At 41.7% G+C, this 16,560-nt stretch overlaps 1 protein-coding gene across 1 annotated transcript in view; it reads left to right on the top strand.

Annotated features, from left to right (window-relative positions):
- usp45 (ubiquitin specific peptidase 45) overlaps positions 1-16,560 on the top strand; it is a 56,452-nt gene that overhangs the window by 12,683 nt on the left and 27,209 nt on the right. The window contains exons 6-8 of the mRNA XM_037677153.1: positions 10,122-10,273; positions 12,488-12,583; positions 14,021-14,151. Of these exons, the coding sequence (XP_037533081.1) occupies positions 10,122-10,273; positions 12,488-12,583; positions 14,021-14,151 (379 nt within the window). The remainder of the gene's footprint in view (positions 1-10,121; positions 10,274-12,487; positions 12,584-14,020; positions 14,152-16,560) is intronic.

The raw sequence follows: 16,560 nt of genomic DNA, 5'->3' as shown, positions 1-16,560 counted from the left end.
GGTTCTGCAGGTCAGTGAGGTTCTGCAGGTCAGTGAGGTTCTGCAGGGCTATGCCAGAAGTTTTGCTGCACATCCTGACAATCCCTGAGAGTTTCTTCTTGTTCTTACATGTCAAAAGTCCAAACCAACAGATGAAGGTGGAAGTTAAGAGACTCAATAAAACATGAATAAAACATTCTCATAAAAGTTGAATCAACATTAAAACCACAGAACTTCTGATAAAAATACATTATCTGGTGATTCTTCTTACAAAGTGAGTTCACGTGAGGGTCAAAGGTCAGTTTTTCATCCAGAACAGTTCCCAGATATTTAACTTGTTGCACAAAGGCAAAGGTAAACTGTACATCCTGTGACCTGGTTCTGCTTGCCTGGTTTGCAAAGACTTTGCAGTCTTTAGTAACAGCTAGTTATGCTTTGAGTCAGTAGCTACTGTAGGTGCTCGTCCCCTGGTGTGGGTTTTACAGAAGTAATCGAGTGATTCTGTCTTCATTACCACCATAAAGTAGGCCAGATAGTGGATAGCAAAATCTGTTTGCTTCTGTGTGTGTGCCTGTAAGTTACATGTCAGTGGTTTCTCTTGGCCTCAGATGGCAAGAAAACAAGCTTTTTATGCCTTGCAGTCACAACAAATTAGTGAGTGAATAAGACATTTGGTGTCGCCTGGCCTTCCTCTTGACTGGCTGCTCTGCATGAAGAGAGCTGGCCTTGGCCCTCCACTCTGCTTCGCTGAGAGTGAACATGGATGAAGCCAACTGGCTGTACAATTTGACAGCCTCTCAAGTCAACTGTGAAACACATTAAAGAAGCTGCAAACTGTCTGTTTCCTTTAGCAGACCCTTGTTGTTGTTTTTGATTAGATCGGTTTAATTTTTCACATCGAATGACTGTCAGGCAGAAAATGCCACCGCGGCTGGTGCACAAAGCAGCAGATGTCGGTTTAAAATGAATACAATTTGTTGTTGCACAAGCTAGAATTGTTCTACACAAAGTCTATTGCTTAGACATCTCCGTGTCAGAGCTCTACAGTACATGGATTACAAACAGTCTGCAATTAGAACGACTGCAGCAAAGAATGCATTTTATTATTCGTGCACACCCGTAATGTTCTTTATGAACAGGAAAAAGTTCCTTGTTTCTCTGTGTGAAGAAGGGCAGGAAGTGTTGGTGTACTTGTATGCATGTGGACGAGCTTGGGCACCTCAGTGCTTATCTCTTCCCTGGGGAAAGGCTCCACAGTGTCACTGCTGCCCACACTCGGTGGCTGAGCAAGGAGGGCCAGGTGGTGGTGCCGAGTGCAGCACACTCAAGCGTGGATGCAGCGCATGCCGACATTTGCCTTCGCTGACTGCTGCAGGGACAGGAAAAATCTGCTTTTCCATATGCTTGTGCTCGTTACAACCCTCCCCTGCACCCTTCGCTTCCCCACACTGCCCTCTTATGTCCGCCCCCCCCCCCCCTCTTCAGTCTCAGCCAGATGGCTCTCTGAACAATGTTTATCTTGGGTGGCGGACCCAGATGTAGAGTGTCCATCGGCATCCCCATTTTGCCCAATTTCCTCATTCCTCTGCACACTTTCTTAGATCAAGTGCTAATCACAGCTTCTAAACTCAAATTGAAGTCAGGTGATATATTTTTTATTGCTGGTCAACACAACAACAAATGGGCATCTTCATTTCCACACTTTTACCCACCTCCAGTCACTTTCTTTTTTGTTTGCTTATTCACACTTGCGTATATTCTTTCACACTTTTCCAGTTTCACACTGACTCCAACAATACTTTTTTCTTTATTGGGGATGCAGTGTTTCCCCATCTCTGCTTGTTGGCCATGCATTTGTGTGCACTGGCATATGGGAGATCCCTTATGGCTGCATACCGACGATGAAAATAGGCCTCCAGATGTTGTCAGTACAGAGGGTCAGATGCATTTACTGCCACTGGATGGAGTCCCTCAACAGCATGTTGTATCAACAAGCTGAACCTCACCCTTATCATCTCCTATCCCTAAACATAGAGTTTTACTGGGCTGAGACTAGTCTGCGAAGAACATTCATGAGGATCTCTCCAGGATGTTTAGTGACATTTGTAGGGGTTCTCCACTTTCTTGCATGAGTTGCAGAGTTGCTTAACTTTGGTCCTTGAGTTTTGAACATTAATCTGTGAGACAACTTTACGCTTATAAAAATCAGAGTTGTAATAAGTGTCTCAAACTCTCCTGAATTATATAGATTATTGAGCATGGACTTTGTTGTCTCCTGAATTATGTTCTGGGTGTTTCCAACATGTCTCAAGAGTGCTAGAGCTGTATCCAAAACAGTTGCCAGGTCATCTGGACAGATTCTTCTTGGTTGAAGCGTTTCGTCTTTCGTCTGAAAGACTTCATCAGTCTGAGCACAGTTGCCAAGTCTGCTTATTATAAGCGACTTTGGGCTTGTTTTTTTCTAAAGTCGCTTGTAAATCTCGTGAGTTGCGGCTTGTTTTGAACGTGAAGTTGCTTATTTGGGCTTGACTTTTTCCGAGTGAAACTACCTGATTATCTCCCAGCTCCGCACAATAAAGCAAAAGACGAGTGGTAGTAGGTAGTTTGGCCCTTCCACGCCCGTTTCCTGTTTATCAGACTGACAAAGTCTTTCGGATGAAAGACGAAACATTTCAACTAAAAAAAATCTGCCCAGATGACCTGACTTCGTTTTTTCGGATTTATTTACCTGGATGATTGAGCATGCATCAGGGCACTAGAGTTGTATGTCGATACCTGCACGAGAACTTTCCTAGTGCAGGTATCTGCACTTTCTCGTGGGGGTCAAGGGCAGCCTACTTGAGACCAGAAAGTCGCAGTTCGACTACCAGCCATTCCCACATGTTGTGGTGTCTCTGAGCAAGACGCCTAAGCCCTAATTGCTTCCTGGGTGCTCAATAGCTGCACACTGCTCCACCTGGGTGTATCCCAGGTGCAATGGGATAAATGCAGAGAATTAATTTCTTCATTGTATGGGAACATACAATGATGACAACGTATAGCACTTACTTACTCTGACAGAAAACACCAGAGGTTAAATACCCAGGTCTAATAAAAAGTTTTGTTTTCATTTGAAGTGTACTCCAGCAGGTTAAATCATAAATGCAGAGGCACCTGCCAAGTTGCGTACAAAGCAAGTTAAGGTGCGTACAATGTGATTAGACAAAACAGTGTGAAAGGCTGGAATCCATCAAAAACACAGCCTGTTAGGTCACTTAGTGGCAAATACTCAAAACTCAGTGAGACTGCAATTGAAAATGTATTTTCTCACAGTTATCCTTAAATTTTAGTTGCCAACTAGCATCCAAAAGTTGCAGCCCAGGGAGATGTCTGTACCTCCAAGACACAGTAAAAGAATGTGCACATCATTCTTCATCACTGAACAGTAGATTGTAAAGCTGATGCAAGATTAAAGCAACTTTTTTGTCATTACACGATCAGTGTTTTCTTTGTTCGTTAATAAGTTCCTCTTTTTTTTTGTTGCCATTTTAATAGCTGAAATGAATTTAGCATAAAATATAAGTTGCCAGAAAATGAATAAAAAGTAAACAATGAAGATTTCAGCTACTGTGGCCAGGACAGAAGTATTCACGTCCTTGGCTCTAAGGAAAATTGCTTTCTGGGTAGCGGCCAGCAGTGGACTCACCCATTGCTGTAGGCTGAATAGCTTTTTAATGAAGGTGTTGTTCACAAGAAGAGGTTCGATAAATTGAAGGTGTGAACACAAGGCCGTTTGTGTGTTGAAGGCAAGTGCTGGAGTAAAGATGCAGGTTCTTAGGAAGGTTTGTGGTTCAATTGATTTTCTTCAGTTTGTATGTAAGCAGGTCAGGCTTGTGACCTCACTGCAAGCCTGCTGTCTTTACTGGCCTGTATGGGTGAAGTGTTTATCAACCAAACTCTTGTGTTTCTCAGTATTTCTTTGATTTCTCTGCAGCCTGCAGCTCTTAAGGTGCTAATATAAGTCTCTGCAAGAACTGGCCTTTTTGTACAGATTTTTCTTTTTTATTATCCCCTCACAATAGAGTAAGCTCTAGTTGTTTTCTATAAAGTGGAAAGCTCATTGAAATCTTTCATAATGGTCATGTCAGTCATAAATCAACAGGATTTTTTAAAATAAGTTTATTATTCTGAAAGAAGATTAAAACTGTGTGTCAAGAATCTTGACACACAGTTTTAATCTTCTTTCGGCTGCTCCATTTTCCAGGCGTCACCACAGCGAACCAAGTCGCACGAAAACTTGATTATTTTTACGCCGGATGTCCTTCCTGACACAACCCCAGACACCGAGCTACCACAGCCCTCTGAGTGGAGCAGAGGGATGCTATCTAGGGTGCCTGGGGGAGCAGATGGTGGGGGTTAAGGGCCTTGCTCAAAGGTCCAGAGTGGGGCAAATTTAGACTGGAAACAGGTGTGGGTGCTTCACCTTTACCACCCACATTTTGATGTTGTCGGTTTGTGGAGTTGAACCGGCAACCTTTTGATCATAGGCCCACCACATTTTTTTAAACTAATCCATTAAATGAAAAGTATGTAATGCACCTACGGGGCTGTAACCCTTCACATCGGTGTAGTCGAGGCTTCAGGCACAAGACTGTGGACTGCTGATGAACAAAATCAAGTTCCAGATGCAAATGCAAATAACACCCCAAATATAATTTGTCAGAATATTTCACAACAACCTACTATTTTTTGCTCTCTGAAATTTTAAATGTTGATCAAACAAACATTGTTTGTCTGCTGTGACTAATAATGACAAATAGTTGGATTACAGGTAGCTGCAGTTCAAGCAAACGTGGCTATCTACTAATCACAGTCTTGATCCATCTGAAAGCAGTTCAGCTTGTATTCATTTATTTTATTATTTATTTATACAGGGCTTGGGCTCAGATGGGGTTAGGCAAACAACATTTAAAAATGTAGTATAACAGGCGTGGAAGCTATTTGCTTTTATTTGATTAAGAAACGACAAACTCAACATCCGCAGAATTTATATCTAAATAATTTCACTGAAGTCAGAGCAAAGATCTCACTGATCAGGTGTAACACTGATTCAAATGCTTCTACTAGTCTTCAACTAATAAACTAAGAAGAAAGTGTCACTTTTAATAAATGTACTTGTTTCAACATAAAATCTCTGCATGAGGATTTAGATATTAAGTCATTCCAGTTAATTATTTAAGTTTGTATTTAATTGTCAGAATCGTATTGAGCAGAACAAGTTCAGAAAATGGAAAGCTCACATTGCTCACAATTTTACTTAAAATTTCACTAAATAAATAGTCTTAATAGTGTTTGTTTTAATTCTATTAAGCTTTTTTATTTAAATAAAACTAATTATTATTGAGGCAGTCGTTTGTTTGTCAGTTACAGTACAGAGAACGAGTATACTGGGGAATGTTTGTGTGATTGTGCATCTTGTTTCTTCTGAATAACAGCATTTTATTGTTTCTTAATCCTAAAGTGCTCAGTTATACATTCCTGTTGCAGTCTGTTTGTCAGCAGCCCCTCACGCGTACCCTCACATGTTACTGAGTCCTAAAAGTTTGAACTTTCCTGTCAGCTGCTGGCATCAGATCAGCTCCCACAGCTTCAGTACCTACTGTACTTATTCTCCCGTTTCATGCTCTGTTAGACTTTAACCATCTGTGTCGTCGTTTCTGTTGAAGGTTAGTTTTCATTGGTCATCGGGAGTAACAGCTGGCTCTGGAGAGCAGTTTCTCCAACCCCAGCCCCCACTCCTCCCTCACTAACCAGCAGAAACTCAAACAGCTGTCATCTGCTTTCCCAAATGACCCAGCTCTCCATCCAGCTGCCACGCCAGCACCCTGCTCCCAGTCTCATTTCAAGGCAGAGTCCTTTCTTTCAGGGATTTTGCCCCAGTCACAGGTAACAAGAAGCTGACTTGTTTTCTTTGCAGCTTGAAAAAACTAATTTCATGATCAGTCTTGACCACTGAGGCCGGCTATACGCTGGGGCAAGAGGGGGCAATGCCCATTCAAATCAAATCTGCCAAAATAGACACAAGCTTTTTTTCTTTTCTTACATCTCCCTCCCCTCCGCTCCAGGCTGTGCGTACGGTCTGCAGTCAGCAAAGGCCGTTCTCCCAGTAAACAGCCAATCAACATCCAGTATGCAAATGAGCCTAGAAGTAGCCTGACCCGTCAACATACAACGGCCTGCCCCCGGGCCACATTTAATTTAAATTACACCCTGACCGATATGGACTGTTTCGGTTGTCGCCAATACCGATATTGGGCAGGAAAGGCTAATGCCGATAATCGATATATTGGCTGAAAAGTTTTGAGCTTCGTCCACCCCCAAGAATCTAAATAAACAGCTACTTTTAAACCTGTTTTAACTCCTTGCAGTCTTCCTAACGTGCGTGCACATTTTCTATCCTTCACTGTTCGTTTATTTATCTTTGCAGAGAAGTAAAGATTTCAGACAAGCGATGCATTTCATTGAGGACGACATAGATAACGTTACTAACGTTATATTTTGCCTCTACGTTAGATTTATTGTTCTGGATAAAGCTTTACAAGGTCTAACCTAGCCTATCCTTTTAATCTAGTCTATGCTAGATTATCTAAACGTTAGCTTGCTAACTTGAGAGACACGTAGCTAATGACAAGTGGGTTTGAGAATTGAAGAAAATGTATTGTTGATTTTTTTATTTTACAGATCTGTTGCAATAATCGTATCATGCTATGTTCATCAAAGTAAGCCACAGTATTTAGGTGTTCCCTGCGTCCGCTGCACCATGACTTGTGTGCAGCATGACCACGACTTGAAAGTAGTCCACATGCGCCCTCTGCTGGATACATTGTACAATTACGCCATTTGTAAGTAAGGACACGGCTGGCTCCCTGCATTTTAGGGGTGAAAATTAGTCCCGCTTTCTCTCCATATGAATAAACATAAATAAGTAATAATAAAAAAATTCATATAAGAAAAAATCTATGATTTTTCCATGTTTCAACTTCAATAACTAAATACTAGTTACAGTTACAATATTTATGATAAAAAGTCATTGTTACCTTTACAGAGAAACTATGCTTTTGAATTTGAATGAATGAATGAACTTTATTTAAAAAGGGACAATGTACAACTCAAACATAGATGTCAACATTTGATGTGCTGTATATAGCAAAAGCTAATTCTCATCTGCAATCCCTTGACAAGTTTAAAAAAATTGATTTATAATGCAATAATAAAATGAGAAAGAAAATATAGCACTAGGGCAGCACGGTGGCGCAACTGGTAGAGCTGCTGCCTCTCAGCGAGCAGGTCCCTGGTTCAAACCCCGGTCCAGAGGCCTTTCTGGGTGGAGTTTGCGTGTTCTCTCCGTGCATGCGTGGGTTTTCTCCGGGTGCTCCGGTTTCCTCCCACAGACCAAAAACATGCATGTTAGGCTGATTGGTAACTCTAAATTGTCCCTAGGTGTGAGTGAGAGAGTGAATGGTTGTTTGTCTCGTTTGTCTCTATGTGGCCCTGTGATGGACTTGCGACCCGTCCAGGGTGTACCCCGCCCCTCGCACAGTGATTGCTGGACATGGGCACCGGCAACCCCCTTGACCCAAAATGGAATAAGCGGGTAAAGATAATGGATGGATGAATATAACACTATAAATTGTTTTCAAATCACAATACACAAACACCCATGTACAGACTCAATCACTGGCACACACACAGTCTTACAGTTAATGTTTACATACCTGAGCAGTTTTTAACAATTTTTTCAAATGAGATTTGAAAACTCACAAAGAGCTGCAGCTCCTCACATCATCAGGCAGTGGGTGCACTGATTAGTAGCCTTTACAGACAAAGCTGATGGCCCAGTAACAATACGGCAAAATGGGATGACACAATCTCTCACAGATGATATTCTCATGGATCAGATTGTCTCTTAGCGGTGAGTATTCACATAATCAGACAGCGGATGGGGGACCAAACCGTTCACTTTACTTTTACGTTACTTATGTTACGCCAAAGAGTTCAAGAATCACATTTAATTTAATTTGGGTGTGTTCTTTTCAGGTGTTTTAGCCATTTTGGGGGTGACGGTTATAATTAATCACAAAAACAAACACTCTCTGGGACTCTGGGTGGGGCCCTCCAATCTCTGATGCTGAGGTCACCGAGGTGGTTAAAAAGCTCCTCGGTGGCAGGGCCCCAGGGGTGGATGAGATTCGCCCGGAGTTCCTTAAGGCTCTGGATGTTGTAGGGTTGTGTTGGCTTACACAACTCTGCAATATTGCATGGACATCGGGGGAAGTTCCCCTGGATTGGCAGACCGGGGTGGTGGTCCCCCTATTCAAAAAGGGGGACCGTAGAGTGTGTTCCAACTACAGGGGAATCACGCTCTTAAGCCTCCCTGGTAAGGTCTACTCGGGGGTTCTGGAGAGGAGGGTCGTCGGATAGTCGAACCTCGGATTCAGGAGGAGCAGTGTGGTTTTCGTCCTGGCCGTGAACACTGGACCAGCTCTACACTCTCAGCAGGGTCCTGGAGGGTGCGTGGGAGTTTGCCCAACCGGTCTACATGTGTTTTGTGGACTTTGAGAAGGCGTTCGACCGCGTCCCTCGGGGAACCCTGTGGGGGGTACTCTGGGAGTATGGGGTACCTGGCCCTTTGATACAGGCTGTTAGGTCCCTGTATGACCGGTGTCAGAGCCTGGTCCGCATTGCCGGCAGTAAGTCGGGCTTGTTCCCGGTGAGAGTTGGACTCCACCAAGGTTACCCTTTGTCACCGATTCTGTTCATAACTTTTATGGACAGAATTTCTAGGCGCAGCCAAGGTGTTGAGGGGATCTGTTTTGGTGGCCTTAGGATTGCGTCTCTGCTTTTTGCAGATGATGTGGTCTTATTGGCTTCATCAGATCGTGATCTACAGCTTTCGCTGGAGCGATTCGCAGCCGAATGTGACGCGGCCGGGATGAAGATCAGTTCCTCCAAATCCGAGGCCATGGTCTTGAGCCGGAAAAGGGTAGAGTGCCCTGTCCGGGTCAGGGAGGAGGTCCTACCCCAAGTGGAGGAGTTTAAGTATCTTGGGGTCTTGTTCACGAATGAGGGAAAAATGGAGCGTGATATTGATAGGCGGATAGTTGGAGCGTCTGCAGTGAAGCGGGCGCTGTACAGGTCTGTCGTGGTGAAGAGAGAGCTGAGTCAAAAGGCGAAGCTCTCAATTTACCGATCGATCTACGTTCCTACCCTCATCTATGGTCACGAGCTTTGGGTTGTGACCGAAAGAATGAGATCTCGGATACAAGTGGCCGAAATTAGTTTTCTCCGCAGGGTGTCTGGGCTCTCCCTTAGAGACAGGGTGAGAAGCTCAATCATCCGGGAGGGACTCAGAGTAGAGCCGCTGCTTCTCCACGTCGAGAGGAGCCAGTTGAGGTGGCTTGGGCATCTGTTTAGGATGCCTTCTGGACGCCTCCCTGGTGAGGTGTTCCGGACACGTCCCACCGGAAGGAGGCCCAGAGGAAGACCCAGGACACGCTGGAGGGACTATGTTTCTCGGCTGGCCTTGGAACGCCTCGGGATTCCCCCGGAAGAGCTGGCCCAAGTGGCTGGGGAGAGGGAAGTCTGGGCCTCCCTACTTAGGCTGCTACCCCCGCGACCCGACCCCGGAAAAGTGGAAGAAAATGGATGGATGGATGGAACAAGCAAACAAAAAAAATGTAAAGATAGATTCTATTTATTATATTAACTGGGGAATGCTTCATATGTCTGCTGCATATATGCTGTATTTCTTAATTATGTTTGTTTGAGAAAATCCTTGGTAACTTTTTATATAATTATTTGTTTTTTATATATATATTTTTTTTTGAGGTTCTTGTTATTAGATCAAATTTATTTGAAATGCGTAGATGCCTACTGGCCATCCAATAAGATAAATATGTTGTTGGTTGTTAAAACTTGGATGAAGGATACTTTTACTTGTTCTTATTTTTATTTCCTGTTTCCTATTTCCAAAGAAAATATCAAGTCATTGATTACATGTATCTTCTTCTTATACGGTGGGGCTGAAACCCACAAGCTTTCATAGTTTCTACTAATACAGATATATATATATATATGTGTACTTGTATCTGTGTGATTTCTAGCGGTTTCACCCAAGATCATCAAGCTGCGAGAAGAAGCTTCAGAGTACTCCGACCCATCCAAAGGAAAGAGCCCAGTCATCAACAGCACTTTGGTCCCTGTTAAAGGAATAACCAACCTTGGCAACACCTGCTTCTTCAATGCTGTCATGCAGGTAGATATTAAAATCACTGTTGTAATTACTGACCAAAGATGTATTGTTTTCCACCCAAAAATGTTATGGTCCAACGTTAGATCAGAAAATGTGAATTTAGAGTTTAATCTCTCTTCTTTTTTTTTTTTTTGATTAAAGGAGGGGTTTTTATATAAATATATGTTAGCCTTTATTGTCTTTGACTCCTTATGTTATGGAGTAAGGTGCTTGTATTTAGAAAGCTAAATATGCTGTCATAAATCTAAAGCACACTCACGTGTTCAAGTAGCGTTCTCAGTGCAAACAACCTGCTTTCAAGTTCTCGCTTTGTCTCCAGAAACTGTTTATCCTAACGAATCAAAAGTGTTTCCATTTTGACAGAAGTACAAATGTGTACATCATGTAAACACTCATCAAGTGCCTCCTTTTACGAGTCTGGTCTTTAGTACAACCGAATCGGTTTCTACAATGGCTGAATATAAACAGGTCATGTTGTGTAGCATATTCAGTGCAGCACTAAACGCAGAGCCGCCTTCGGCTCATTCACCTGCATGAACACAAGAGGCTCTCAGTTGGTGCGGAGCATGTTGACGACACAACAGCTATAGAGCCTCCTCCGTCTTTCTCTGGTCATGTCATGGTGACTGCAAACTGACGTGCCTCTTCAACAATGAAGCTGTTTTTTTTCCGCCATTTTATTAATCACCCTCAGGGTCTTCTTCGTTAATTGAAATTCGAGTGAGCGCGCTTTGCATGCTTTCCCTCCCTCTCCCTGTCTGTTTGTATTGTCTCCTTGAAAATTGCAATCTTTTTTTGGTGAAAACACATAATTGTCAGAGGATGAGCTGTGTCTGTGTTCACAATGCCAGCGCCATTGTGCGTTTTCCATAGCAACAGTCTTTACTGGCAGAATGGGACAAAACCAAATATATCCTGAAGGGAATGGAAAAAAGGTGCTTCTGTATCGTGGAGGTACAATGATTGTTTCAGGCCAACTCTGTGCCAAGGAGCCGTCTTTTTGCTGAAAACTCAAAGATCATAGATGATTTTTAAAGCCTCTTTCAGCATAATAAGCTCACCAGAAGTTGCCAAATCCCCCTAAAATGGACATAACAGTTTACACAGGTGTTATAATTGAGCTTTTTTAATTGCCACAAGCAAAGTTGCATTTATTTAGTCTTTAAAATATGATCATTTTAAGAGCTATCTTTTATTGTTCACACAACTACTGCTGGTTCCTCATTAGTCTGAAAAACTGATAAATTTTCTGCATTGTTTTCAGCTCTTTCTACAACTGATTAAAAGCCTTTAAGAGGCGCTTTGAGTCTTTGAGAGAGGAGTGAAAGAAGTCATCTCTGTGAAGAGGAACCGTCCATTGGAGCTGCATTCGGGCCTAAAAAATCCAACCCCACCCGGCCCCAGCCCGTAGCCATTTTTTCTGAACCCGACCCGACCATTTAACTGTAATTAAAGGCCCAAACCCGAAAAAAAAAAAAAAAAAACTTTTTTTTTAATTAAGTGATTATTACTTTTGTAAGAAAATCAGTTTGACATGATATGATAGACATGATATGATATGATATCGTCATATAATGTCTCATATGATGATATGACAGATATGATAGTTTAAAAACGTATTTCAAAGAAAGAAAGATATAAGATTTCTTGTTTATTAACAAGAGTCAGTGGATTATTCTAGTTATTATGGTTATTAACAGTCAGCAAACGCATGCGGCTGATGATCCGGTTGTCCATCTGCAACACTCTGCCCCCAAAACTATGGTAAAAGGGGGATTAATTACATAAAGCGCTAATTAAATCATGCGCAGTGCCTGGAGCTGACAGCACAAAAACTTGTATTGTTTGAGGTGTAGGAATAACCCAGTACAGTAAACAGAAAATAATTGACCCACACAGGCAAAATGCTCTCATAAATAAACTAATAATAGATTGTACACCAAGGACAACATTTAAGGCAGTTAACACAATTTAATCAAGTCATCAGTTTTGCCCCACAAACCCCCAAATGCTTCATCCCACAACATTTTCGTAAACCCCATAAAAAAAAATTTAACAATTTTTTTTTAAATCCGAACAGAGGACCTGACTTAACTTTTGTTAGATTTTTCTACCTGGATTATTGAGCATGCATCAGGATAGGTGCCTTTAAGTTTTGTTTTTAATAAAGTATATCAGAAATATGTGAATCGATCTAAATCTGTCTTTCTTGCACAGAACCTGTCGCAGACACACATGCTCATTGACCTGATCCAGGAAGTGAAGGAGAAAGGGTACAAGCTGAAGATCTGTCCGCCTGTTGAAACAAATTTGGTATGTATGCTGCAGTTCTTCTTTTAATGTTTTGTAAATTAAATAAAAATAGTGCTAATGTACAATGAGAACAAATGCTCTTTTTGTTTAGAATAAAATAAGGTTCATAATAAAAACTAAGTTGAGAAAACATCTTGAAAAAAATGTATACAGTAGTCCCTTGTTTATCGCGTGGGATCCGTACCCTGAAACCCCGCGATAAGTGAAAAACCGCAAAGTAGGAGTAGATGTACAAGTCGTAAGTAGTAGTTTATTTTTGTATATATATATGAAGGCGTTTTAAACCCTTCCCACACGCCTGCAATATTTTAAACAATGTTTCTAAACTCTAAATGCTCTAAAAGAGCAGACTGTCATGATTTCAGCTCTCTGCCTCTGGCTGCACTCTTGGCCACGCCCACTTCTCTGTTCTACACTGATATCAGCTGATCTCCGTGTAGAGCTAAAATCAGCTGATCAGCTGCAGAAGGAAGCTTCTCCCACAGCTGTGGGCTGCACACAGGTGCTAAATTACTGGGATTAACCTGTATAAATAAAGGTTGAATGAAAAAATAATTTAAAATACTTTATCTTAAATAAAACTTCCGTGCCAATCATGTAACTCTTCCATCAATCAGCCATTGTGTGTCATGTCCAACATTACTTTGAAAAACCGCGATAGAGCGAGTCTGCAAAAAACGACCTGCGAAAAACGACCCGCGAAGTAGCAAGCGACTACTGTATATGAAAAGGCTAACGTGGGTAGGCCTGTCATGATAACAGATTTTGCTGGACGATATAGCATTTTTCACACAAAGCTTTTAATTAAAAAAAAAATTCAGTAAACAAGTTCTCAGCTTCTTTTTGCAGAGGAAAAAAACTTTTTACACGAAGGCATGGGTTTCGCCCGTGGATTTGGGAGCGCGACAAGATGGAGGTTTATTCTTGAGGTCGGCCTTTTAGCTTAGCTCCTAGCTTAGCTTCTCAGCTTAGCTGCTTTTAAAGATGCAAAAACATGATTTTGGATGGTTAAAACAGATTTTAAAGAGAAAAGAGAAAGGGAAGGGGTCATTGAAGAGCACCAGAGTTGAGCCCTTTGTCCAGTATCTTCAGTAGAAAGAGAGAGACGAAGAAACGATGAAGCCGATAAATGAAAATGAGGTCGATAACTTTCATATATCATGCGGTTTATTGATTTATTGTTTATTGTGACAGGCCTAAATGTGGGTTACACATTAAAAGGTAAATTGAAATCATGTCAGTTTTTAGATACGTTTTTCTGAATTTTGTCAAATAAAAAAACTAATCCAAAAAAGTAAAAATTGGTAACTTATTTTTCTGTAATGTGTTGATGCATAAAATATGCTTTGCCTTTATTCTACTTTATTCCATTACTGCCACAAATATCCTGCTTTAACAATGGGAATTTTACTTTGAATTTGTCCCTTCATATTTCAGAATCCTCTAATGGTCACACTGCCCACTCCGGAGCCCCTAACTTCAGCTATGATTCACTTCCTGCAGAGCATGAAGGAGTCAGGGAAAGGCCCCGTTAATCCAAAAACCCTCTTTAACCAGCTCTGCCAGAAGTAAGACCCTTTATACTTCTCACACCGACTAACCAATACTTTTCCTTTTTCTAACATGTGTGATATAAATGTATTTATCAGTTCAGAGCTCTGCCATGCATGTGAGATGTCACACTGTGCCATATCATGCTATCAAGGTTATGCCTGTAAAGATTTGGGCCTTATTAAAAACATGTCATCACAATATAAATGACTTGATGTCATAAACTGGCATGCACGACGGCACGCCAAGAGAGGGTCCACATGATGCAAACAGAACAAAGATGCTTCACTCCCAAGGTGCAAAATTTAGCTTTTTGTCATGTCTTGGTCATAATCACCAATACCGCTTGGACCCAGTGAGGGTTAGAGCAGTGTGTTAGCTTGTGGAAGCTACGTCTATTATATGAATGTAATTTTACCACAAGAAGTTCAAGTTTCTTTATTGTCATTCGCATCACATGTGGTACATGAGGTGGAACAAAATTGTGTACTCAAGGTCTTAGTTACACCCAAAAATAGCAAAAATATAAAGTATCAAAAGAAAAAGTATACAGTGCCTTGTGAAAGTATTCGGCTCCCTTGAACTTTTCATCCTTTTGCCACATTTCAGGCTTCAAACATAAAGATATAAAATTTTATTTTTTTGTGAAGAATCAACAACAAGTGGGACACAATCGTGAAGTGGAATGAAATTTATTGGATGTGTCAAACTTTTTTAACAAATAAAAAACTGAAAAGTGGGGCGTGCAGTATTATTCGGCCCCCTTGCGTTAATACTTTGTAGCGCCGCCTTTTGCTGCAGTTCCAGCTGCAAGTCTCTTGGGGTATGTCTCAGTTTTGAACATGGAGACACTGAAATTCTGCCCATTCTTCTTTGCAAAACAGCTCGAGCTCAGTGAGGTTGGATGGAGAGCGTTTGTGAACAGCAGTCTTCAGCTCTGGACTTTGACTTGGCCATTCCAACTCCTGGATACGTTTATTTGTGAACCATTCCATTGTAGATTTGGCTTTATGTTTTGGATCATTGTCTTGTTGGAAGATAAATCTCCGTCCCAGTCTCAGGTCTCTTGCAGACTCAAACAGGTTTTCTTCCAGAATGGTCCTGTATTTGGCCCCATCCATCTTCCCATCAATTCTGACCATCTTCCCTGTCCCTGCTGATGAAAAGCAGGCCCAAACCATGATGCTGCCACCACTATGTTTGACAGTGGGGATGGTGTGTTCAGGGTGATGAGCTGTGTTGCTTTTACGCCAAACATATTGTTTTGCATTGTGGCCAAACAGTTTGATTTTGGTTTCATGTGACCAGAGCACCTTCTTCCACATGTTTGGTGTCTCCCAGGTGCTTGTGACAAACTTTAAACAACACTTCTTTATGGATATCTTTGGGAAATGGCTTTCTTCTTGCCACTCTTCCAAAAGGCCAGATTTGTGCAGTGTACGACTGATTGTTGTCCTATGGACAGACTCTCCCACCTCAGCTGTAGATCTCTGCAGTTCATCCAGAGTGATCATGGGCCTCTTGGCAGCATCTCTGATCAGTCTTCTCCTTGTTCCAGATGAAAGTTTAGAGGGACGGCCGGGTCTTGGTAGATTTGCAGTGGTCTGATACTCCTTCCATTTCAATATGATTGCTTGCACAGTGCTCCTTGTGATGTTTAAAGCTTGGGAAATCTTTTTGTATCCAAATCTGGCTTTAAACTTCTCCACAACAGTATCTCGGACCTGCCTGGTGTGTTCCTTGGTCTTCATGTTGCTCTCTGCACTTTGAACAGAACCCTGAGACTATCACAGAGCAGGTGCATTTATACAGAGACTTGATTACACACAGGTGGATTCTATTTATCATCATCAGTCATTTGGGACAACATTGGATCATTCATAGATCCTCACTGAACTTCTGGAGTGAGTTTGCTGCTCTGAAAGTAAAGGGGCCCAATAATATTGCACGCCCCACTTTTCAGTTTTTTATTTGTTCAAAAAGTTTGACACATCCAATAAATTTCATTCCACTTCACGATTGTGTCCCACTTGTTGTTGATTCTTCACAAAAAATTAAAATTTTATATTTTTATGTTTGAAGCCTGAAATGTGGCAAAAGGTTGAAAAGTTCAAAGGGGCTGAATACTTTCGCAAGGCACTGTACAAGGATCTAAGCTATACGCTAAACAATAATAATGCAATGTAATGCGGTGTATTAAACAGCAGCCTGAACATGCTTTGTCCACCCCTAAGAATCTAAGTAAACAGCGAGTGGAGCGGGGACAGCTGTTAGTGACCATGAAGCTAAGCTAATCAGATCCATGCTATACATAGTCCCACAGTAGGTTTACAAGTTGTGCACTGTTCATAAAACAGTCGTCCTAACATGCGATCACATCTTCTGTCCTCCACTATTCACCTTAAAGTTATCAAGTGTGTTACAAA

Source organism: Nematolebias whitei, chromosome 5 (assembly GCF_014905685.2).
Source record: "Nematolebias whitei isolate Nwh7 chromosome 5, NemWhi1, whole genome shotgun sequence".
NCBI classification, from domain to species: Eukaryota; Metazoa; Chordata; class Actinopteri; order Cyprinodontiformes; family Rivulidae; genus Nematolebias; species Nematolebias whitei.
The sequence above is the reverse complement of the archived record's forward strand: the minus strand, read 5'-3'. Positions and strand labels throughout refer to the sequence as shown.